Raw genomic sequence first — 26,852 nt, forward strand, 5'->3', positions numbered from 1 at the left:
AGGAAGGAAGGAAGGAAGGAAGGAAGGAAGGAAGGAAGGAAGGAAGGGAGAAGAACAAAACAGCAAATGTGGCACAGTCTATAGAATTGGTGTGAATAAAGGCATTATTTTGTATTTTCACTATTTACACTAGGAGATTTCATTCTGTACATTTCTGTTTTCAAAAGAGACCACTGGTAGGTAGAAATAGTAGGCTTTATTGCTTAGGAAATCCACCTTTCACACTTCACAAAAACAACAAAATGGTGAAAGCAATCTAGGGTACACATTTTAATCAGTTCATGTGATTTTTTTTTAAAGATTAATTATTAACTTTGTAGTGGTTTATTTCACTGGCTGCCTTTTATAATTAAAAACTTTTTTCCCCTCAAATCCGCTTTCCAGACACTAGCCTGTTGCCTGAAGTTTTAATCCTTCATTACCAGTTAAAACAAAATCACCAATTAGGCACATGAACACGTCTGTATTAATCTCATTAAGGTGATGGCACCAAATAAATTGGAACTATTTTTGTGCCTTTACTGTGTTCCTATGGCTTTATCAGGCCCTGTGGTCATATACAAAGACCTTGCAGCTTAGTCATTTAGAGTCATTCGGTTGTGGACTAAATGTGGCATTACCATCTATGGCTGGAAATTGCTTTCAGCTTTTAAACTGCACTGACTAGTCTGTAGTTAATCTTAGATCATTCACTCGCAAAATTAAATGAGCCAGAACGATGGTCTTTTTTTTTTTTTTTATAAAATAATACATCACAAAACACTTATTTGCCCTGCCCAAAAGAGAGATCAAATTCATTTAAAATCCCATAAACCAGAGTTGTGAATTTTTAATTTTATTTAGTAGCAGAGAAATAGAGGGTAAGCTATCTTTTCACAGCACATCATTGCTATAAATTTACATATGGAACATAGTTTGATGCTTAACCAACCTTTAATCTACCTTTGATGTATACTCCTGCTTCAGTATGGATCATATGACACTTATTAATGCAAATGTAAGAAAGACTGTTTTGGATCTCTGATGTAATTAGCCATAAACCATGTAAAAAAGAAAGTGCATACTTTAGTCACTGGAGTTGCATATAAAGTTGTCCAGTTCTCATCACAGAAGAATAAACTTAAATAAGAAACTAAGTTTTTTTTTTTTCATTTGTTTGGGAATTTTCTGCTTAAGCTATTAGTAAAGACAATTTCATAGTAAAAGAAATGGATGAGCTGAGCTTGATTACTAAATATTTCCTAATTTCATACAAATGATCCATTTTAATTGTACTAGTACTACTATGTTCCACTTCAGTTCACTATAGATAGGTTAAAAAAAATAACTACAGTGGGCAAAGGAGAAAACATTCTTTCTTAATATGATTATCAAATGTTATAGCCACTTCAAAATAAGAAGCCAACACACATCAACCTATTAAGTGAGAGAAGTTATTTGGTTAGTTTCCAATGGAAGCCAAGTGTTTCTTTTATTCTCTTTTTTTGTTTTAGCAGACACTGATTTTATACTGAGTACAAACATACCACACAACAAATGAGGTGGGATCACCTCATCATGCCAAATGGAGGCAGGAAGTCTGGATATTTCTTGGGCTGGCCCATTTGGTCCCAGGGTGGTTGACTGGACGCTAAGGTCAGATATTGGAAAATAAGGTTCATGGTACTCTGTCAGTGGGGCCTGCATGGGCTATGTGTTTGACAGAGAAGGTGGTGTGTGGTCTAGACCTCAAGAAAAAGGAAGTCAGCCATCCAGATCAAAAATCACCCTGTCAGCGATCCAAAAAATGATACTGACATCAGCTCAGGGAGACAAGAAGAAAATGGTGAAAATACCAATTAAATTTGTTCTTTATTCCAGTGACAGTCTAGAGAGAAGAAAGGATTCCAACTCAGTAATATGCAAGGTTCCATGTTAAGAGGAAAGGAATAGCAATGCCCAAGGCTGAGGAACCTGCCATTAATTACCTTAAGACCCACCCTGTTTTATTGTCAATGATGATGGATATTTCTAAAAGTTAACCAGTAACCTTTACTTTTAATACAAAGTACATAATGGACTACAAAAGATAACAGTACACTTTGGAAAATATAGATTCTTTCTGATTTGTGTTTTATCCTCCTATGTTATACAAAGCAGAAAGGCCTAAGATGAATGAAAGTCTTCTATTAACATTTTCAACTAACATATTAATATATAGATATACAGACATATATTCTTTTTCTTTCTCAAAAAAACAAAATATAGCTAAAACATTTCAATTTTTCTAACCTTTCCTGTCATCTCTCTCTCTCTTTCCCTGTCTCTCTCTCTCTCTCTGTCTCTCTTTCTCTCTCTTTCTGTATGTGTGTATATACATACATATATATGTATATATATATATATATATATTCATAAAACTTTACCAGGAAGCTCTTGACCTGGCTCTAATTATAAGTGGGCTTCTTAAATCTCATCATACTTATACTTTAAAAACAGATATTGGGATTATATTTTTCAATAACATTTAATGATTTTTTTCACAGGAATCAAAGTCTACTCAAACTAATTTTTCCTCCACGTGAATGTGAACACAGAGAAAGAAATACATTTTCTTAGAAGATTAACCTAATATAAGGTGACCATACAGGGCTAATAGGAAGTATTTGGTAGTTTTTCCATCTTTAGAAAAAAAATCTGCATATTTTTTGTTTATTCTATAAAATATTCCTTTTTTTAATAGCCTGAACCAAATAATTTCTCATTTTTACAGGCTTCACTTCACTTTTCTCACAGTGAATAAATTGCAACTTATTTCCATGAAATTCACAGATGACACAGATCTTTATTTTGCATAAAGGCATAAAGAAGTGTCTAATATCTTCAATATTCATCTGCTAAGTGGACATTTGCATTGGGTTAGAACGGAAAAAGAGCCCCAACCCTCCCGCAGTGACAGCTGTACAAAGGGATGACATCTGACAGCTGTGACAGTGCTGAAGGGAAACTCAGATGACTCGCAGTATCCATGATCCAATTACAGCACACATCCTTCTGACAGACCCAGCAGCTTGACTCCAGCATTTGGAAGGACAGTATTGATCTCTTGTCAGAGACCAGTTGCCTGCCTGCAATTGTGTGCTGCTGAACTTTGAAAAGCTATAGTACCCTCTTAAATGATAGGGGCAGTCAGGTTATAGTATTCAGGTACAAAGAGAGGTGCAAAGGGTATCTGCTAAATGCTCTAAACTTGAACAAATCATAACAATATGACAGTCCAATCATACTCAAGTAGCCCAGCTGATCTAGCTAGCTACTGTCTGTGCTAATGGAGAGACAGCTCTTTGTGGTTAGCTGGATGATCTTACTTGATGAAAAGGCCACTGCAATTAGTGCATGCTGGTTGGCTATGCTGTGTGACAGCAGCCTGGATGGTATAATGGCAGCTGCCAATAACCCTAACTTCTAGAAAACAGACAATTAGGCCTTTGATCCTAACACTGTTAGTCCCTCAACTCCAGACCTCTGCTCTGCCTTTACTGTAAACCTCACAAGGTCAATGTGGTACAATCTCACCAAACAAAACAATGTGGGCAAGGGGTCAATTACCTTTCTCCTCTTCTCTTCTGGTCCTGCATGCTCAAAAGTTAGATTGGAATAAAGTATCATATCGCATGATATAAAAGAATTTTAAATTTCTTTCAATAGATAGTAACAGTGTGTCAAGACACACAGTGTTTTAGGATCCCTTAAGGTTTTCACTTCTAAAAAGAAATCTAATGATAAATAATCTAATAGATTAAAAGATAAATGTCCCTTTCTGTGTGCTATGATTACCAGGTCCTGGTATAATTAAAGGTTATGTGCCAGCAATTTCTTTTTTTATCACTTTATGAACAAAAAATAGTTCAAGAAAATTCTCTGCGCACTTGAAGCACATGAAGATAACATGTGTCCTGACTGCTGCTTTTCAGCTTATTCCCACCCCTCCCCACCCCTCACCAGCCTACCCTCCCTCAGGTCAGTGCTACTCACTTTTGTAACCTGCAGCTCATGAACAAGTAAGGCAAACAGCTGCTATAAAATGCCCGAGGGCAAAATGGTGGAGGGCAGAAAGAATTTTAATATCAATATGTAAAGCACTAAGAAATGGAAAAGCAGAGTTTTGAGTGTCTAAGAATGTTTCATTGGAGGTCTGTATGATAATGGTGTGGATAATTCTTCCATTGATGTGGGGTAAAACTATTCTATACCTTAGGACATACACAGTCTTTTCAAGTTGCTAGGACTAAAAAACCTTGTAGCCCCTCTACTGATGAGCTTCTTGGACCTTAGCTAAATTACTGGTCTTTAGATAACCATCACAGAGTTCATCTCTGGAAGCATTCTCAAAATGTTTTCCAATAGGTAGGAACCACACAAGTTTGCAACTCACTGGCATATAACGCAGAATCACTTCAGTGTAAAAATTAGATATCAAGGCAAAACTTCAGTAGAAGCATATGATGATAAAATTAGGAAAAATGCTAAATTCAAAATCAGAGTGTGGCATCTAGCCAGTAGATTATGCTTCCATTGTTACCCTTATAAACTGTATGACTGCGGCCATATCAGTGGAGATTATCTCCAGGGTTTGAGTTAAAATTAACTTTTGTTCTTAACAGGAAGAAGGTATGCTTTCCAAAAAATAAGGTTTGTTTGTTTAGCTATGTTATCATTTGGCAAAGAATAAAAGCATGGTGACATAATGTAGAACAGCAACAATAAAACTATTTGGAGTTAAAAGACCTGGATTCAGCAACTGATATTCCATTTACTCCATGTGACACCTTGGGGAAGACACTTCACCTCTCTCAACCTCAGTTTCCCTATTTGTAAATTAGTGATTTGGAAGAAATAATCACTTTCTAGTTCTGACATTCTTCTATATATTCCAATAACTAAAACTTTTATAGATACTTCTAAATTAACATAGAATCCAAGAGTTAAAGAGGGACCCAAGATAATACCTAATTCAATGTATTACCCTATGGCTAAATCCCCTTTAAGAAATTCATAAGAAATTATAAAAAAAAAGCCAATATCTGGGAAAGAGAGCAGGAAGTTCATGGTTGGAATGCCAAGAACAGAATCCCAGAATCTAAGGACCAGAAGACGGAATGTAGAGACCACACTGTTTAAAAGGTATCACACCAAAAATGTCCTCTACAATGCACCTGACAAGTGGTATATACAAGTCTCTGCTTAAACACGTGTAGTTAGAGAAAGCCACTACCTACTCGGAAAGCCCATTCCACTTTTAAGAGCTCTCATTAATAAGTTGTTTTTGTTTGTTTGTTTTGTTTTGTTTTGTTTTTTACCTCAAGACCAAACACTCCTCTACATAACTCCCATTTACTATTGCTAGGTCTTCCCTCTAGGGTCAAGCAGACTATGTCTCAGGCCTCTCCCCAAGTGACAGCATAGTATAGTATAGAAAGCAAGGGAACTTCAAGTCGGCAAGGACTGAATTAGAAATTTGACTCAAATACTACCTGTTAGACCTTGGATCCCTCAAACTGAGTTTCTTCAGCTGATGGGCATATTTAATGAGATGATACATCTATAAAGCGCTTTACAAATCTTACATAAAAATTAGTTTATGACATAATAGCCCTTCATTTTTTTCAGAAGTTATTATTTTCTTTTTTCCCTTCTTTCTCTCCCCCGCCCCCCCCCCCCCCAGTCAGTCAGTCAATACACCTACTGTATTCCAGGCACTGTGCTAAGTAATGAGGATACCAAAAAAGACAGCCCTTGCTCTCAAGGAGTTCATAGTATGCTTTTTTTTTTCTTTTTCTGATATCTCTCCTCCTTCTGAGTTTCTTCTATGTGTTCTGGAGTCTACCAAAAGTCTCAGAATAAAGGAGACTTTGGATGAGCAGGGCCACCTCTGTTCTACCTTGAATTTCATTTGCTAAATAAACTATGAGAGATTAAGAATACAAAGCAACCTATCACCATTGAAGGTTGCAAAAAGTATTGCCTCCATAATTTCCAAGTCACATCTCATACTAGTCCTCTACAGGCACTATGCTCTAGCTAAAGTGGGCTATTTATTATCCCATGCTCCAATTAGGTTATGATATTTGCTTGATATGCTCCCCACCTCCAGGACATACATTTTGATACCCTATCCCTTCTTCAAAATTGGCTGAGATGCTATGTGCTATATGAAAATATCTCTAATTACCTAATGAAAATTGACAATTTTTTCCTTGAATGGTTGAATTATGTGTCTTTTATTCTTTATTCTACTATATGCACTTTTTTAGTTATTGTATAACTTGCATTTCTGCTTAACACATACTTTATGAATTGTTAATTGGTTGATTTAAACTGTTTAAAACATCTAGTTAAATGATGCCAAAATATTTGGGCTATGTTTATTTGAAATTCTCATTTTCTAGCCTTGTAATATTTTAGAGGTCAGTTGAATTGTTCTCCCCTTTTCACATAATTCCACATCAAACCATTGCTATGAATGGGCTTGCCTTTAGTGGCAAAATGTTTGTGTACATAACATTTCCCCTCTGATTGCAAATTCCATAAAAGTGGATTCAGTTTCTTAATGATAATTTCACATGTCACTCTGCTTAGCACAGTGCTCTGAACAAAGTAAAAAGTTAAATGGTTGTTGAATAAATTAATGAATTGTTAATCCCTTTAGCTCTTCAAATTTCTGGAGAAAAGATGGATTAAAAACTTTCATTTTATCATACATGGTAACCCTACCCCGAAGATAATTTAAGTTTGTGGACATATTCAGTGTACCATTAAGGAGTCCATCACTGGAATAATAGCATTTCAAGACTCCATTTAAACATTATTATACAAGTTTATTCACTCACCAACTATTTTAAGACATCTATCACTGTAAAACAGACACCTATATCCAATCTTAAATACAGGATTGATGACTTTGTCCTTCATAGAGACAAACCTCTACATCACTAAACAACAGAATCTATCTAGAGTCAAAGTCTCATTTGACAAGCTACAGATACATGAGTGATAGTTGAACAAATTGTCATGATATGTTTAGTTTATATCACTCCCCTTCAAATACTATATTTTAGCCAAACTGTCCTTGCTTTCTGTTTCCCATACATGATTTTCCATCTGTTGCCACCATGTTGTTGCACATACACCCTATGCCGGGAATATTTTTTCTCCTTCTCACCTCTGCCTCTTGGAATCCCTAGCTGTCTTCAAAGTTCAGATCAGAAACAACCTGATGTAGGAACAATCCCCTACATCAGGACTTTCAAAATTCCCCTAATTCTTTATGCTACCCATAAAAAAATACTTTATAAGTATATACTAAAACAATTAATAGATTCTTACTGAATTAAATTGAATTGAATTTAGGGTCAGGAAGATGTTTTGATATCACAATTTATGAGATGGAAGTTGAACCAAAAAAATGAATGTGTTTGTATTCTAATACTGCTAAAGGCAAACACACCCATGGCAATCATTTGTGTTATGTAAATAGAAGTTAGAAGGAATAAGCAGAAAAATTAGTTGTTGTTGCTGCTCAGTTGTTTTAGTCGTGTCTGACTCTCTGAGACCCCATTTGGGATTTTCTTGGAAAAGACACTGCAGTGATTTGCCATTTCCTTTTCCAACTCATATTATAAATAAAGTAACTGAGGCAAACAGGATGAAGTGACTTGCCCAGGATCACAGAGCTAGTAAGTAAGGTCAGGTTTGAACTGAGGTCTTTATGTGCTCTATCTGCTGTGACATCCACCTATTCAGAAAAAGTAGATCAGCTTCAAACATATGAAAGGTAGAGAGATGAGAGGTTCCTATAGGCATAGCCCAAATCTTTTGTCATCAAATATCTGGACAAGTTGAACTATTTCTATCCACAAAAATGCATTAAGCCGCTACTTTATGTAAATCACTATTTTATGATTCAATGCAATCTGTACAGTTGCCTAGATGATCTGTTTCAATGAAATAGTATTAAACTGATTTTAGTTACATGAAGAATATTAGTTTTTAAAATAGTCAAGTATTACAGGAAAACAAAACTAAACAAATCTACATGTTCACAAAGATCTATGGATGCCAATATCATTTGTTTCCATATATTTCATATATATACAAGGCCAAAAATGATAACATAAATATCAGGATTTTTTATGCCATTAAGTTAAAGAGGACATCCTAATTGGTTAGGATTCAGTTTCTTTTAGCGTTTTTCTAAGAAATAAAGCAGGGTTGGAGCCAAGATGGTAGAACTGAAGCAGTAACTTTTCTACGCTCCTCCATGAATCCTTTCACAAAACTTTAAAAAGTGAATCTGAACAGATTTTGGAGTGTCAACATCCACTGGGAGACAGAGTGTGGCAGAATCCAGCCCAGGAAAGTGCCTACGTGGGTTGGGGCAGAGGGAACAAAGAGAACGCAGGGGCTGCAGCAGCTCAGAATAGAGAGCAGACTACAGCAGAGTGAGAAGGAGCCCCAGCCAGCAGACAAATCCACCCCAAGGGCGATTCGAAGCCCTCTCACCAGCATCTCACCACAGATCCTCATCAGAGCTGGGTAAGAGAAAGCTCAGGGCCCACAGCAGAGACAGCAGCTTCTCTTAGGGCTATCAGCCCCAGCCTGGAAGTTTAAAAATCACCTACCTGATTTTCCAGGGGCCAGGATGGCAAAGTAAACTCTAACTGCTCAGATTCCCTCTCCCTGATCTAGAAAACCCAGAGATAAATGTCCCACCCAGAGTAAATTCTGAAATAACAGAAATAGCCGGAGGCTTAGGGAGTCATGAAGAAAGGGTGTAACTGAGGCAGTAAGGTGTGTGAAGAGAGGGCAGGAGGGGTCCAAACAAGCCTTGCCTAACCTGACCAGCAAAAACCTGCCTGAGCTATAGCCCAGGGGCATAGAGGCAGAAATGTGAAGCAGCCAAACCACTCCTCCCCCAAAGGTTACTCTGTGAGCCTCAAGCTAACTAAGAGGAAACACTGAGAATCCTGGCCTTGGCCTCCATCTAGATACCCAGAGGCTGCAGCACACAAAGCCAACAACCAGGCTTACCTAGCTCCCAGACTGAGAAGCTTGGGTCAGAGCCCTCTGTACCTCAGCAGCAGAAATACAATTTAAAGGACAGGAAATAGGCAATTACAATGGGCCAGGAGCAACTTGCAAAGGCAAGACCAAAGACAATAGAATCCTATAATTCTGAACTAGAAGAATCACTTTCAGGAGACACCATAGACTCTGTGTCCACACCAGAGACCACAGATGGAAATATTAACTGGTCTCAAGCCCAAAAAGCATTCTTGAAGGAGCTCAAGAAAAATTTTAAAGCCAAATTAGGGAGGTAGAAGATAATTTAAATCTACAGTGACCAAATTGGAAAAAAAGTCTCACTGAAGAAAAAACAAATCCTTAAAAAAGCAAAATTTGTGAACTAATTGGAGAAAATACTTCCCTAAAAAAGGCCCTTCAAAAACTAACTGAAGAAAATAATTCACTAAAAATTAGAATCAGTCAAACTGAAGCTCAGGACTCTACGATGCACCAAGAGTCTATCAAACAAAACATGAAGATTGAAAAATTGGAAGTGTAAAATATCTCACCGGAAAAACAACTGACCTGGAGAACAGATCCAGGAAAGATAACTTAAGAATTATTGGTCTACTGGAAAGCCATGATTAAAAAAAAAAAAACCAGCCTGGACAACATCCTCCAAGAGATTGTCAAAGAAAACTGTCCTGAAGTCCTAGAATCAGAAGGTAAAATATTTATTGAAAGAATTCACCGGTCTCCTCCTGAAAGAGATCCCAAATTGAAAACTCCAAGAAATATAGTAGCCAAATTCCAGAATTACAAGATTAAGGAGAAATATATTGCAAGCATCCAAAAAGAAACAATTCAAATATCATGGAACTACAGTCAGGATTACAGAGGACTTAGCAGCTTCTACATTAAAAGATTGGAGGGATTGGAATTTGATATTTTGTAAGGTAAAAGAGCTAGGACTACAACCAAGGATTAACTACCCAGCAAAACTGAGCATAATCTTCCAAGCAAGGAGATGGTAATTTAAGGAAATAAGGGACTTCCAGGCTTTCCTGATGAAAAAGCCAGAGCTCAATGTAAAATTTGATCTCCAATTATAAGACTCAAGAAAGACATAAAAAGGTAAACAAGAAAAACACATACACATACACACATGCACACTCACGCACATATGCACACAATTTGGGATGCAATAAGAGCAAACCATTTACATCCCTTTATGAGAAGCTGATAACTGTCAATATTGAAATTTATATGATTATAATGATCTTTAAAATGGATATACATGATAGAGGGTATGGATATAAATGAACTAATCTGATGATAAAAATAACCTTATAAGGGGGTAAAAGGGACTATAATGGGATAAAAGGAAAAGATGAGACAGAAAAGGTAAATTATGCCATAGGAAGAAGCATAAAAACATACTATAGTAGAGGGGAAGGAAAAAAGGAGAGGAACATCATTTGAACATTATTCTCACTGGTTCTGGAGTAGAATATATTATGCTTCACCTAAAGTTAAAAAAAAAAAAAGCAGGGGTAGCAGTTCTTTTCTCAGATAAAGCAAAAGCAAAAATAGATCTAATTAAAAGAGATAAGGAAGGAAACTATATCCTGCTAAAAGGAACCATCGAGAATGAAACAATGTCATTAGTTAACATATATGCACCAATGGTATAGCATCCAAATACCTAGAAGAGAAATTAAGGTAATTAGTGGAAGAAATGGATAGAAAAACTATATTAGTGGGGGACCTTAAATTCCCCCTCTCTGAACTTGATAAATCTAACCTCAAAATAAACAAGAAAGAAGTTGAGGTGAAAATAATTATAGAGAGGCTAAATATGATAGCTCTCTGGAGAAAACTAAATGTGGATAAAAAGGAATATACTTTCTTCTCAGCACTTCATGGCACATACTCAAAAATTGACCATGTACTAGATCATGAAGACCTCACAATTTGGTGCAGAAAGGCAGAAATATTAAATGCATCCTTCTCAGATCATGATGCAAAAAAAAAATCATATGCAATAAAGGGTCACGGAAAGATAGACTAAAAACTAATTGGAAATTAAACAATTTAATCCTAAAGAATGAGTGGGTCAAACAAAAAATTATAGAAACAATCAGTAACTTCATTCAAGAGAATGACAATAATGAGACAACATACCAAAATTTGTGGGAGGCAGCAAAGGCAGTCCAATGAATGGAGCATGCAATTGAAAAAGCTAGAAAAAGAACAAATTGAAAATCCTCGATTAAATACTAAATTAGAAATATCGAAAACCAAAGGAGAGATTAATAAAATTGAAATTAAGAAAACTATTGAATTAATAAATAAAACTAAGAGCTGGGTTTTGGGGAAAAAACAATAAAATTGATAGATCCTTAGTCAATATGATAAAGAAAAAGAAGAAAACCAAATTATGAGTATCAAACATGAGAAGGGTGAATCTACCTCCAATGAAGAGGAAATTAAAACAATAATTAGGAATTATTTTGCCCATTTGTATGCACATAAATTTGACAATCTTAGTGAAATGGATAAATATTTACAAAAATATAAATTGCCCAGATTAACTGAAGAGAAAGTAAATTACTTAAATAACCCCATCTCAGAAAAAAAAAAAATTGAACAAGTCATCAGTGAACTCTCTAGGAAAAAATCCCCAGGTCCAGATAGATTTACTACTGAATTCTAAGAAACATTTAAAGAACAACTGATTCCAATGCTCTACAAACTATTTGGGAAAATTGGTGAAGAAGGAGTCCTACCAAATTCTTTTTTATGACAAAATATGGTACTGATACCTAAATCAGGAAGAGATAAAACAGAGAAAGAAAATTATAAGTCAATTTCCCTTATGAATATAGATGCAAAAGTTTTAAATAAAATATATTTTTTATGGTGCCAATTTTAAATAGATTTTATTCTCCAAGACAATTGCATTTCCACTTGTTTACAGTACTGATAAAGTGCAATGTTGTTTACTTCTCTCCCTCTGCACACATTCAAGTATTCAAAATGCCCAGATTTACACAGTAGCTTAAATGTTACTTTTAAACTGCTACTGCCTTGGCTACAAATTTGAGTCCTTCAATTTTTGAAAAGCTGTGTGGAATGCTCTGATGTGTTTAGTCGACCTCTTCAATGGTGGGTCCAGAAGAAGCACCTCCAGATGGGGCTGCTCCACCCCCTGGGAACCCACCAGGCATGCCTCCTGGCATGCCTCCTGCACTCTGGTACAGCTTAGTAATAATGGGGTTGCAGACCTTCTCCAATTCTTTCTGCTGATGCTCAAATTATTCTTTCTCAGCAGTCTGGTTCTTATCCAGACAGTTGATTATTTCATTACATTTGTCAAGGATCTTCTGTTTGTCTTCATCACCAATTTTGCCTTGCAGTTTTTCATCCTCTACAGTTGCTTTCATGTTGAAAGCATAAGATTCAAGAGATTTCTTGGAAGACACCTTGTCTCTCTGCTTTTCATCCTCAGCCTTGTATTTCTCAGCCTCCTGGACCATACGCTCAATGTCTTCTTTGCTCAGACGTCCTTTATCATTGTTGATAGTGATCTTGTTCTTCTTGCCTGTGCTCTTATCCACAGCAGAAACATTGAGGATGCCATTTGCATCAATGTCAAATGTTACCTCAATCTGAGGAACACCCTGGATGCTGGGGGAATTCCTGTGAGCTCAAATTTGCTAAGCAGATTGTTATCCTTTGTCGTTGATCTCTCACCTTCATAAACCTGAATAAGCACACCAGGCTGGTTGTCTGAATAGGTGGTAAAGGTCTGTGTCTGCTTGGTGGGGATGGTGGTATTGCGTTTGATCAAAATGGTCATAACTCCACCAGCAGTTTCAATTCCAAGGGAAAGAGGAGTGATATCCAACAAAAGCAAGTCTTGCACATTCTCAGATTTATCTCCAGACAAAATGGAAGCCTGGACAGCTGCACCATAAGCAACAGCCTCATCAGGATTGATACTCTTATTGAGCTCCTTGCCATTGAAGAAGTCTTGCAGAAGCTTCTGGATTTTCGGGATTCAAGTGGAACCACCCACCAGGACGATGTCATGAATCTGAGACTTATCTAGCTTGGCATCTCTTAAGGCCTTCTCCACAGGGTCCAGGGTGCCACGGAAGAGATCAGCATTCAGCTGTTCGAAACGGGCTCGTGTGATTGATGTATAGAAGTCAATACCTTCATAGAGGGAATCAATCTCAATACTGGCCTGGGTACTGGAAGAGAGGGTATGCTTTGCACGTTCACAAGCAGTGCGCAGACAGCGAACAGCCCTCTTGTTCTCACTGATGTCCTTCTTGTGCTTTCGCTTGAACTCAGCAATGAAATGGTTGACCATTCAGTTGTCAAAGTCCTCCCCACCCAAGTGGGTGTCCCCAGCTGTGGACTTGACCTCAAAGATGCCATCTTCAATGGTGAGAATGGAGACATCAAAGGTACCACCTCCAAGGTCAAAGATCAACACATTTCTCTCGGCACCAACCTTTTTGTCCAAGCCATAAGCAATAGCAGCAGCAGTTGGCTCATTGATAATTCAAAGCACATTGAGACCAGCTATGGTTCCAGCATCTTTGGTGGCCTGACATTGGGAATCGTTGAAATAGGCTGGTACTGTGACCACAGCATTTGTAACGGTCTTCCCAAGATAAGCTTCAGCAATTTCTTTCATCTTGGTCAAGACCATGGAAGATACTTCCTCTGGATAGAAACTTTTGGTCTCCCCTTTGTGCTCCACTTGGACCTTAGGCCTGCCTGCATCATTCACCACCATAAAAGGCCAATGCTTCATGTCTGATTGTACAACTGCATCATCAAATCTGCGACCAAGCAGACGTTTGGCATCAAAAACTGTGTTGGTGGGGTTCATTGCAACTTCATTCTTTGCAGCATCACCAATTAAATGTTCTGTGTCGGTGAAGGCCACGTAGCTTGGGGTGGTCCTGTTTCCTTGGTCATTAGCAATGATCTCCACTTTCCCATGTTGGAAGACTCCCACACAGGAGTAAGTGGGGCCAAGATCAATGCCAACTGCGGGTCCCTTTGACATGGTTGCTGGGGAGTCGGGGGAGGTCGTGGCTGACCACTGTGGAGAGAGAAAGGCTGCTGCTGCGCTGAGTAGTTTAAATAAAATATTAACCAAAAGACTACAGAAAATTATCACAAGAATAATACTATTTGATCAGGTAGGATTTATTCCAGGAATGCAAGGATAATTTAATATTAGGAAAACCATCAGTATAATTGATAATATCAACAATAAAACTAGCAGAAATCACATGATTATCTCAATAGATGCAGAAAAGGCTTTTGACAAAATACAACATCCATTTCTATTAAAAACACTAGAAAGTATAGGAATGAATGGAGTCTTCCTTAACAATAGGTAGCATCTATTTAAAGCCATCAGCAAGTATTATATGTAATGGGGATAAGCTAGAAGCATTTCCAATAAGATCAGGGGTGAAATGAGGGTGTCCACTATCACCCCTCTTATTCGATCTGGTACTAAAAATGTTAGCAGTAGCAATTAGAGAAGAAAAAGGAATCAAATTAAGCAAAGAACAGACCAAGCTATCACTCTTTGCAAATGATATGATGATATACATAGAGAATCCTAGAGAATCAGTAAAAAACTACTTCAGACAATAAATAAATTTTGTAAAGTTGCAGGATATAAAATAAACCCACATAAATCCTCGGCATTCCTGTATATTTCTAATGAAATTCAACAGCAAGAGATAGAAAGAGAGATCCCATTTAAAGTTACTGTAGACATTATAAAAAATTGGGAATCTACCTGCCAAAACAAACTTAGGACCTATATGAACACAACTATAAAACACTATTCACACAAATAAAGTCAGATATAATAAAATGGGAAAACATGAATTGCTCATGGCTGAGTAGAGCTAATATAATAAAAATGACAATTTTACTAAATTAAATTATATATTTTGTGCCATAGCAATCAATTTACCTAAAAATTACTTTCTAAAGCTAGAAAAAATAATAACAAAATTCATTTGGAAGAACAAATTGTCCAGAATATCAAGGGAATTAATGAAAAGAAATGCTAGAGAAGGTGGACTAGCTATACCAGATTTTAATCTGATTTATAAAGCAGCAGTCATCAAAACTACTTGGTACTGGCTGAGGAATAGAATAGTGGATCAATGGAATATATTGGGCACACAACACTCAGCAGGCAATGACTATAGTAATCTACTGTTTGATAAATCCAAAGACCCCAGTTTTTGGGATAAGAACTCATTATTTGACAAAAACTGCTGGGAAAACTGGAATATAGTATGGCAGAAACTAGGCATAGACCATTATCTAACACCATATACCAAAATCAAGTCTAAATCAGTGTATGATCTAAAGGCTGATACTGTAAGCAATCTGGGAAAGCAAGGAATAGTTTACCTGTCAGATTGTGGAGCGGGGGAGATTTTATGACCAAACAAGAATTAGAGAGCATTATAAAATGCAAAATGAATAATTTTGATTACATTAAATTGAAAAGCTTCTGTGCAAACAAAGCCAATGTAACCAAGATTAGGAGGGAAGTGTAAAATTGGGAAAGAATTTTTACAACCTATGTCTCTGATAAAGGACTCATATCTAAAATATACAGAGAATTGAATCAAATCTATAAGAATACAAGTCATTCCCCAATTGATAAATGGTCAAAGGATATGAACAGGTAGTTTTCAGAGGAAGAAATTAAAGATATCTATAAGCATATGATAAAGTGCTCTAAATCACTATTGATAACAGAAATGAAAATCAAAACAACTCTGAGGTACCACATCTCACCAGTCAGATTGGCTAAGATGACAAAACAGGAAAATGACAAATGCTGGAGTGGATGTGGAAAATTTGGAACACTAATGCATTGCTGGTGGAGTTGTGAACTGATCCAACCTTTCTGGAGAGCAATCTGGAATTATGCCCAAAGGGCTAGAAATAATTTCATACCCTTTGACCCAGCAATACCACTTCTAGGATTGTATCCCAAAGAGATCATAGAAGTGGGAGGAAGTCCTATATGGACAAAAATATTTATAACAGCTCTCATGATGGCAAAGAATTGGAAATTAAGGGGGAGCCCATCAATTGGGGAATGGCTGAACAAGTTGTGGTATATGCATGTAATGGAATACTATTGTGCTATAAGAAACAAGGAGCAGATGGACTTCATATTTACCTGGAGAGGCTTATACGAACTGATGCTGAGTGAGAAGAGTAGAACCAGGAGAAATTTGTACACAATTACAGACACAATGTATATGTGACAACCAACTTTGATAGACTGGACTCTTCTCAGCAATGCAGGGTTATAAGTCAACACCAAAAGACTCATGATGGAGAGAGATGTCTACATCCAGAGAAAGAACTGAGTTTAAATCTAGATTGAAACAAACTACCTGATCTTTTTTTTTCTTTTTTGGTTTTGTCTTTCCCATTGTTCATTCCATCTGATACAATCCTTCTTTATAACCTGACTAATGTCTAATGCGAAAGTATTTGCAGATACTATACTTGATTGTATGCCGCCAAGGGGGGGGGGGTGGAGATGGGAGGGAGAGAAAATTTGAAACTCAAGGAATTGTGGAACTGAATCTTGTACACTAAAAGTAAACAAACAAATTGATAAAGACCAAAAAGTTTAAAAATTAAATAAATAAAAAATAATACAAAAGAAATAAAGCATATCCCATAAATGGATTGAGTAAGTTCCTTAAGAAGAATGCCTTAAAAAGCCAAATTTGCCAGATGGAAAAGGAATTTCAAAAACTCACTGAAGAGAATAACTCCTTCAAAATTAGACTGGAGCAACTGGAAGCTAATGACTTTATGAGAAATCAATATACTAAAAAAGCAGATCCAAAGAAATGAAAAAGTAGAAGGCAATGTGAAATATCTCATTGGAAAAACCACTGACCTAAAAAATAGATCCAGGAGAGATCCTTTAAAATTATTGGACTACCTGAAAGTCATGATCAAATAAAGAAGCTAGAAATCATCCTTCAAGAAATTGTGATATAAGTCAATCCCAAAAGACTCATGATGGAGAGAAATATGTGCATCCAGAGAAAGTACTAGAAAGAACTAAGTTTATATCCAGGTGGAAGCAAAATACCTGATCTTTTTCCTTCTCTTATTTGGTTTTATATCCTCTTCACCATTTTTCATTCCAGCTGGTTCAATCCAGCTTTATAACCTGACTAAAGTAAAATGTGAAAGTATTTACAGATCCTATACTTGACTATATGCAGCCATGGTGGGGAGGGGAGAGAGGGGGACAAAATGTGAAACTCAAGGAATTGTGGAATTGAATCCTGTAAACTAAAAGGAAACAAACAAATTAATTTTTTAAAAAAATTTTTAATTAAAAAAATAAATTATCAAGCAAAATCGCCCTGATATTCTAGAATCAGAGGTCAAAATAGAAACTGAAAGAATTGACCAATTGCTTCTTGAGAAAGATCCCAAAAAGAAAACTCCTAGGAATATTATAGCCAAATTCCAGAGTTCTCATATCAAGGAGAAAATATGGCAAGCAGTCAGGAAGAAACACTTTGAATATCTTGGAAACACAATAAGAATAACACAAGACCTAGCAGCTTCTACACTGAGAGATCAGAGGGCTTGGAATATGATGTTCCGGAGGTCAAAGGAGCTAGAACTAAAACCAAGAATCACCTACCCAGCAAAACTGAGTATAATTCTACAGGGGAAAATATGGTCATTCAGTGGAATAGAGGACTTTCAAGCATTCTTGATGAAAAGACCAGAGCTGAACGGAAAATTTGACTTTCAAATACAAGAAGCAAGAAAAGCATGAGAAGGTAAACAGGAAAAAGGAATCATAAGGAACTTATTGAAGTTGAACTATTTACATTCCTACATGTAAAAATGATAACTGTAACTCATAAGACTGTTTTCAGTATGAGGATAGTTAAAGGGAATATATGTGTATGTATATGTATGTATGTATGTATGCATGCATGCATGTATGTATACATACATATATGCATGTACAGGAGGTGTATGTATATATAAATATATAAGTGTGGGCATGTGTATGTTCATGTATACATAGAGAGCACAGGATGAGTTGAATATGAAGAGATGATATCTAAAAAATAAAATTAAGAGGTGAGAAAGGAATTTATTGGGAGAAGGAGAAAGGAGGAGATAGATTAGGGGAAATTATCTCATATAAAAGAGGCAAGAGAAAACTTTTTCAATGGAGGGGAAGAACAGGAAGGTGAAAGGGAATGGAACATTCTCATTTATTCTCATTAAATTTGGCTTAAGGAGGGAATAACATACACACTCAATTAGGTAACTTACCCTACAGGAAAATAGGGGGATAGAGGACAAGAGGGGGGAATGATAGAAGGGAGAACAGATTGAGGGAGAGGGTAGTTCAAAGCAAACATTTTTTAAAAGGTACAGGGTCAAAGGAGAAAATAGAATAAGTGGGGGGCAGGATAGGATGGAGGGAATTATAGTTAGTCTTCCACAATATAACTACTATGGAAATGATTAGGGTAACTATACATGTACAACCTTTACTGAATTGCTTGTCTTCCCAGTGGGGGCGCGTAAGGAAGGAGGAAGGGAAAAAACCTGGAACTCAAAGTTTTAAAAACAAATGTTTAAAAGAAAATTGTTTTTTACATGCAACTGGGAAATAAGATGTCCAGGCACTGGGGTATAGAGGTCCGTCTTGCCCTGCTAGAAAGTTAGGAGCATAAAGGGCGAGGATATAGGGGAGAATGGATTAGGGGAAGGGGTATTCAGTGGGCTTGCTATTTTGGGGTGGGGGTAGGGGAAAGATGGGGAGAAAAAATTATAACTCAAAATCTTGCGGAAATGAATGTTGAGAGCTAAAAATAAATAAATTTTTTAAAATATAAGGATTTGTTCTATAAAACTTGGACTTAGTCAAAGGGACACACTTGAGGAGCTAGAGGGTCACATGAGGCCTTGAGGATACCGGTTCCCCACCCCTGCCCTAATCTTTCAAATACTTGTCATTAGTCAGGAAGAAACCTGGCAAAGGTGTGAAAGGATTGGCAGAAATCCATCATCAGTTCTGAGAAAAGAAACCCAAAGGGTGTGACCTGGTATAATGAGGTCATTAGTGTTACCTTAGCATATTAAGTATAGTCCATTATATTACAAACATGATTTTACTGGATCAAATGGTATCACCAAATAATATGAGATAACATATGTAAAGCACTTCTCAAACTTTAAATCTTTACTTAAATGTAAGCCAACATCATTATTATCCTTACAATAGGATGATATAGTAGTCTATGCATTACCAGATAAGGTACATAGTAAATAAAATTATAAGGAATATATCTTTGATTTCCCATTAGCATTCTTTTGATGTAAATTGTTACTGCCTTAGTGAATGAGAAAAATAAAAACTTCATAGCTTTAAATAAAGCTAACATTATCTACTGTTTTTAAAATTCATTGTGTGTCACTCACATTTTTTGAAGGCCACCTTTCCCCAAAGGTACGCCTCATTGAAGGACTTTTTTCCAAACAATTCAATTCAAAACAAAAAGAACCTACATGTTGTAAAATGTAGTTGGATTTGGATTCAGTCGACTTTCTTGTGGTAGCAAAGAACTGCAAATTGTAGGGAACCACTGAACAAGTTATAATATATGATCGCAATGGAATACTACTGGGTTGTAAGAAATTATGAGCTAAATGATTTTAGAGAAACATGGAAAGACTTGAAGGAAATAATGAAGAGTGGACAAAAATATTGTTTTAAAGGTGACTTTGAGCAAATATTATCAATACCACAATTATTTAGAAGGGACATATGAAGAAAGATGTGATCAGCATTCAGATGAAAATAGGGGGGCAAACGTCAAAAGCGGGGACACATAAAAATTTTCTATTATCTTTACTGTATCTCCTGCAGTAATTGATACTTTTAATTGTTATGCACAACAGAAAAAGAGGGGAAGGGAGCAAGATCTGCAAGGAAATACTACAGAAACTGCTTAGAAGAGAAAAACCAAATAGATATTTTGGAAAGTTTAATACCATTGAGTGATACAGAGACTAAAGAAGGAATAAATAAGTTTAAAGAACATGAATGAAAGAATAAAAATCTAGAATAGACAAAAAGGGAAAAGAATTAATTAAAAGAATAAAGAAAAGTGATTAAATTATGACATTTATATGTTTACTCACTGATGCACTGAGTTATAATATATAATTGTACAGATATAATCTGTGTGATATATAATTGTGAAGATGTTGCTACCTGCTTTTCTTTTTATTTGTCCAATACTACAAGGGGACTACTCCTACTTCCCACGCCCAACCAGAAGTTCAAGTGTAGGCCTCTACTTGAAGGTCAAAGGGAGTTCTGAATTTTAGCATAATTCTCTCTGAGTCTGATTTCATGGACTCATAGATCTAGATCTGGAAGGAACCTTAGAGGTCATTTAAACTCTCCTTTTATAAATGAGCAAACTGATGTCTTGAGAGGTTAAGTTTCAAGGTCACACACAAAGGAAATGGCAGAGGTAGAAACTTGTCCCATGCTTTCTGGTCCCAAATTCATTGTTCCTTACCACACTGCCCTTTTATCTCTGTCCTCCTTTCATACCAGGCCACACTGGTAAATAGATATCGTTATATCTCTACAGAAAATACAAGGAGTTCTACACAAATGCAAATTCCCATAAAAATTAAACAAAGAGGAAAATAAAAAGGAGATATTATCATAATTCTTTTAGGTCTGCTATCAAATTCGCATTAAAATAACCCTAATTTCTATAATGCCCAGAGCATGTAGGCCAATGCTTATTTTCATGGTTGCTTTCTAGTAAGACACTTTCCAAACTACGGATAATATATTTTATCATCTTTGATATTCTTTGAAATTATCTTTATTGGTGAAAAGGGAAAAAAGAGAGACTGTTGACAGATAATGGAGGAAACCCCTCAAAGAGTTGTACTTTAATGAGAGCAAAAAAGGGTTTAAGAAGTTTGAAACAGAAAAGATCTCTCTGGAATTTTCAAATGACAACACATACCAGTAAGAGCAAAATCTTAACAAGAACAAAAATTTTAGAAATTGAGTCCAAAAGATAGTTTAAGCATAAATGCTTAAACTAATAATAGAGTGACTTGTTGACAATAGAATTTGATTTATCGACTTGAACATAGACTTAATTAAAAAGGAATGACAAAAAGAAATCATTAGTAAGATCTTACAGAATGTACTTATCATGATTTCACTTTTCATTTTTCTAAGAATGTTTCATAATAGCCATAAATTATCTGAGGCTAAAATGTAGAAATATTCAAAAGTTCTGAGAACATAAAATCTGGGAAAGAAATCAGTAATAAAACACATATAGTCAGATGTATACACAAATGCATAAAAAATGGGGAATAAACAAGTTAAACTAAAGATCCTAAAGCAATTGGGCAAATTTAACTAAATGGATATCAGTGGGATTTGGTGTGATAAAACCTAGAATTAGAATATGACTCTGGAAATGAATAACATTTTTCAAAGAATAAATAAAAGGGACAAAGTATAATACTATATTTTAAGAATGAGGAAGAAGTGAAGTAGGGGAAGCAAGCTATAGACTTGCAATTAGGTAAAGATTAGTCAAAACAGAGAAACAAAAACAGTATTGTCATTGCAGTGTGTATTACAACCCACTCAAACAGAAAGAAGTAGATGAGAAATTCTAGAAGTAGATTATAAGCCTGACACAGAGGAATAATATTGTAGTGATAAAAAAAAAAACTCATAATTTTTCTTTAAAAATGCTCTATTAAGTACCCTAGTACTTAATAATTTCTTGACTATCTTTAGTGATAATTTTATTATTCAGAATAGGTAGGAATCTGCAAGAGGAAATTATATTTGGGATTTAATTCTCAGTAATGAAGAAAACCTCTTTTTTGCTGGGACAGAAATGATGAGTATCTAGTAGGGAAGTAATCATTCCACCTTCAAAATTGTGAAAATAAGGAAATCTGGGGGCACAGCCAAGATGGCAGAGTGAAAAAAGGGCCTTACCTAAACTTTCCCACAAAATTCTTCAAATAACTCTAAAAAGTGAATCTGAAGAGATTCTAGAGTGGCAGAATTCACAAGGAGATAGAGTATGGCGGATTTCCAGTCCAAGACAGCCTGGAGGGTTGACAGGAAAGATCTGCTGCACTGGGCTGGGAGAGGAATACAGTCTAGGTGTGGGAGCTGCACCAGCACAGACTTGATTGACCATGGCAAGACTGGAACAGACCCCAGCAGACTGAATCACAGGCAGCAGTGGCAAGTCCCAGACCTCTCAGCACAGGAGGGGAGCTGGACGGAACTGGGTGAAAGAGAAGTGCAGTCCTGTGCAGGGCCTGCAGAAGCACCAGCAGCTGCTCCTGGGGTTATTAGTCCACAGACTGAATGTTTGAACTTCACCTATTTAAATTTCCAGGAGCCAAGATGGAGGAATAAACAGTAAGTCCCTCTTACCCTCCTAACCCCTCCACCCCACCACTGCTGAAATTGAAAAATCGCAAAAAATATTGCCCCAGGAAAAAATCCTGGAATAGTGGAGCCAGCAGAAAGAAGAGTATGACAGGCTTTTAGCTAAGGGGGGTAGGGGGATTAACAGGAAAGGTCCCTCATGCTGTGGCTGAAGGGGACCAGTATAGGACAGGAGTGCCAGCAAGCCAGCAGCAAGCTCTGCCTTAGCTGACCAGCAGGAGATACAGAGGCCCAGGGTGGTGGAGCCTGCAAGCACTAACACCAGAACCCCAGGTATGTACCAACAGAGGAATCAGCAGACACCAACGTGGACGGGCTTTAAACAACAGCTGAGTCTACCCATGCTCTAGCATGGCACTAGGGGAGGAAGAGACCTCCAGCAGCCAGACCACAGCTCCCCCACACCTCACTCCATGGGCTTCAATGTAACCCTGGGGAAACACAGAAAGACATCACCTGACCTCAACACACACCAGCCAGTTTCAGCTCAGTACCAGGTAAACTACAACATTATACAACTTCCAGCTGCCAAAACCAGAGGCCACAGCACAGAAAGCCAGTAACTAGGCTACAGCACAAGTAGAGTGGGACAGAGAGCCCTGTGCCCCATAAGCAGAGATCTACTTCAAAAGCCAGGAAAAAGGAAATCACAATGAACAAAAAGCATCCTAGAAAAGCAAAGATGATAGATTCTTACCATGTGGAAAGGGAAGACCAAAAACAAATTCAGAAAATAGAATTGATACTATACCCACATCTGAAAAATCACAAGGCAATCTGATCAGGTCTCAAACCCAAAAAGCATCCTTAGAAGAACTCAAAAAGGATTTCAAAAGTCAAATTAGAGAGGTAGAAGAAAAACTGATCAATTCCTTTTAAAATACAATTGACAAAATAGAAAAAAAAAACAATTCACTGAAAAGAACAACTCCTCTAAAAGTAAAATTGACCAAATGGATAAGGAGATACAAAAAATAACTGAAGAAAATGATTTGTTAAAAATTAGAATTGGGCAAGTAGAAGCTAATGATGCTATGAGGCATCAAGAATTCATCCAATAAAATCAAAAGAATGAAAAAGTAGAAGAAAACATACAATATCTCACTGGAAAAACAACTGACTTGGAAAATAGATGCAGGAGAGTTAACATAAGAATTGATCATCTACCAGAGAGCTATGATAAAAAAAAGAGCCTGGACAGTGTCTTCCAAGAAATTATCAAGGAAAACTGCCCTGAGGTCCTAGAACCAGAGGGCAAAACTGTCATCAAAAGAATCCACCAGTCATTTCCCAAAAGAGATCCCAAACTGAAAATGCCAAGAAAATATTGTAGCCAAATTCCAGAATTAACAAGTCAAGGGGAGAATGCAAGCCACCAGAAAAAAAACAATTCAAATATCATGAACTACAGTCAGGATCACACAGGACCTTGCAGTTTCCATATTAAAAGATCAGAAGGATTGGAATATGATATTCCATAAGGCAAAGGAGCTTCGATTACAACCAAGCATCAACTACCCAGCAAAACTGAGCATAATCTTTCAGGCAAGGAGATGGAATTCAATGAAATAAGAGGCTTCCAGATCTTCCTGATGAAAAGGCCAGAGGCCAATGGAAAATTTGATCTTCAAATACAAGACTCAAGAGAAGCATAAAATGGTAAACAGGAAAAAACAAACAAACATGTTATTCAGTAAGGGCAAACTATTTACATCTCTACATGGGAAGATAATACTTGTAAATCTTGAGAATTATATCTTTAATACAACATTTATTTTTTAATATATATACATATATATTTACATTTTAGTTTACATAATTCATTTCCATAAGACAGATTCTTTCCCTACCTCCCTCGCCACCCACCCTTACTGGGAAGATAAGCAATTCAATATAGGTTATGTAGCTATGTGTAGCTATGCAAAACATTTCCATAGTGGATATATTGTAAAAGACTGACTATATTTCCCTCCATCCTATCCCACCCCCCACTTGTTCTATTATCTACCCTTTTCAAATGTGGGTGCTTCTAGCTTCCCTCCCCCCCAGCCTGCCCTCCCTTTCATCACCCCCCCTCATCCCCTTGCCCCCTGCTCTCCTGTAGGGTGACATAACCTATTTATAGTGTGTATGTCATTCCATCCCTAAGTCAAATTCATTGACTTTCACATTAGACATTAGTCAGGTTATAAAGAAGCATTGTATCAGATGGAATGAACAATGGGAAAGAGGAAACAAATCCAAACAAGATAAAGAAAAAGAGCAGGTAGTTTGCTTCAATCTGGATTCAAACTCTGTTCTTTCTAGTTTTTTCTCTGAATGTAGACATCTTTCTCCATCATGAGTCTTTTGGGGTTGACCCTGCACTGCTGAGAAGAGTCCAGTCTATCAAAGTCGGTCGCCACATATACTTGTGTCTGTAATTGTATACAAATTTCTCCTGCTTCTGCTCTTCTCACTCAGAATCAGTTCGTATTAGCCTCTCTAGGTAAATATGAAGTCCATTTGTTCCTTGTTTCTTTCTATGTTTCTCTTGTGTCTTGTAACTGGAGGTTGAATTTTCCATTGAGCTCTGGCTTTTTCATCAGGAAGGTCCAGAAATCCATTATATCATTGAATGACCATCTCCTTGCCTGGAAGAATATGTTCAGATTCGCTGGATAGGTGATCCTTGGTTGTAACCCGAGTTCTTTTGCCTTGCAAAAAATCATATTCCAGTTCCTCCAATCTTTTAGTGTAGAAGCTGCCAGATCCTGTGCGATCTTCACTGTAGTTTCATGATATTTGAATTGTTTCCTTCTGGCTGCTTGTAGTATTTTATCCTTTACCTGAGAGTTCTGGAGTTTGGCCACAACATTTCATGGAATTTTAAATTTAGGATCTCTTTCAGGAGGTAACAGGTGGATTCTCTCGATTTCTATTTTACCCTCTGGTTCTAGTATCTTAGGGCAGTTTTCTTTAATGAGCTCTTGGAAGATGTTGTCCAGGCTCATTTTTTCATTATGATTTTCCAGTAGGCCTATGATTCTCAGATTCTCTCTCCTGTATCTGTTTTCCAGGTCAGTTATTTTTCCATTAAGATGTTTTACCTCTTTTTCTAATTTTCATTCTTGATGTTTTGTTTGACTGATTCTTGGTTCCTCATAGTTATTCACTTCAGTTTGGTTCATTCTAGTTTTTAGCGAATAACTTTGCTTGGTTAGTTTTTGAAGCTCCTTTTCTATATCACACATTTCTCTTTGTAAGGAGCTGTTTTCTTCATTGTAATGTTTTTTCTAATTTTGATTTTAAAATAATGATTCATTTTATCTTCTACCTCTTTAATTTAGTTTTCAAAGTTCTTTTTGAGCTCTTCTAAGAATGCTTTCTGTGCTTGGAACCAGTTCCCTGTTGAGGCTTCAGCTGTGGGTGTGGAGTCAACACTCTCTCCCTCTGAATTTGGTTTCTCTCACTCACAATAGTAGGACTCAAGAGTCTTTGTCTTTGTAGTCTGATTTTTACTCATTTTGAGTCAGGCTCCTAGCCATGCCCTTCCTCAAGGATTCCCAAGCCTTTACTGTTTAAAGTTTTGCTTTGGGGCAATAATTACTATGTTTGTGGGGTCAGAGGAGTGAATTGGAGCAGCCAGGGTTCACTCTGCCATCCTGGTCCCTGGAAGTCCAGATAGGGGCTTTTTAAATTTCCAGGCTGTGGGTTGGTAGTCCTAGGAGTAGCTGCTGCCACTACCAGGGGCCCTGCATTTGACCCTTACCTAGCTCTGTCCAGTCCCAGCCCTGCAGTAATAGGCCTGGCAATGGCCCTTGTGGTTGGTGGGTCAACTTGACACCACATTGATCAGGTCTTGTCAGGGCCTCTGCATGCCCCAGCATCCAGGCCTCTGCACCGGCCCCCCTCATCTTCCCTATCACAACATTTAAAAGGCTACACATAGACAAAGGGTATGGGCATAAACTAAATGATGTGAGGATAAAAAACTTAATTAACAGATGTAAAGGGATGGTAATAGAAGAAGAAAGAAGGAGGAAGAAAAGGGTGAATTATATCACATGAAGAGGCACAAAAGCTATAGTAGATGGAAAGAAGAGAGGGAGATGAGCACTGTTTGAACTTTACTCTCAAAGGATTTAGTTTGAGGAGGGAATAACATACTCAGTTAAGTATAGAAGTCTAACTTGCCTTACAGGTAGTAGGAGGTGGGGAAATG

General features: G+C 36.9%; 1 protein-coding gene and 1 pseudogene across 1 annotated transcript; both read right to left on the reverse strand.

Annotated features, from left to right (window-relative positions):
- Nucleotides 1–8,770, reverse strand: part of LOC138155421 (glucose-6-phosphate 1-dehydrogenase-like) — a 79,886-nt pseudogene extending 71,116 nt beyond the window's left edge.
- Nucleotides 8,771–11,958: 3,188 nt separating this feature from the next.
- LOC138154809 (heat shock cognate 71 kDa protein-like) lies at nucleotides 11,959–14,174 on the reverse strand. The gene is made up of 2 exons (XM_069079799.1): nucleotides 13,781–14,174; nucleotides 11,959–12,710 (listed from the first exon to the last, which is right to left on the reverse strand). Exons 1-2 carry the CDS (start codon nucleotides 14,132–14,134, stop codon nucleotides 12,363–12,365), a joined length of 702 nt encoding a protein of 233 aa, XP_068935900.1. The 5' UTR covers nucleotides 14,135–14,174; the 3' UTR covers nucleotides 11,959–12,362.
- Between the last annotated feature and the right edge of the window lie 12,678 nt (nucleotides 14,175–26,852).

The sequence above is a fragment of the Petaurus breviceps genome, unplaced genomic scaffold (assembly GCF_028583685.1).
Source record: "Petaurus breviceps papuanus isolate PSGF00001 unplaced genomic scaffold, PetGlider_PUasm1.0 91133, whole genome shotgun sequence".
Classification (NCBI taxonomy): Eukaryota; Metazoa; Chordata; class Mammalia; order Diprotodontia; family Petauridae; genus Petaurus; species Petaurus breviceps.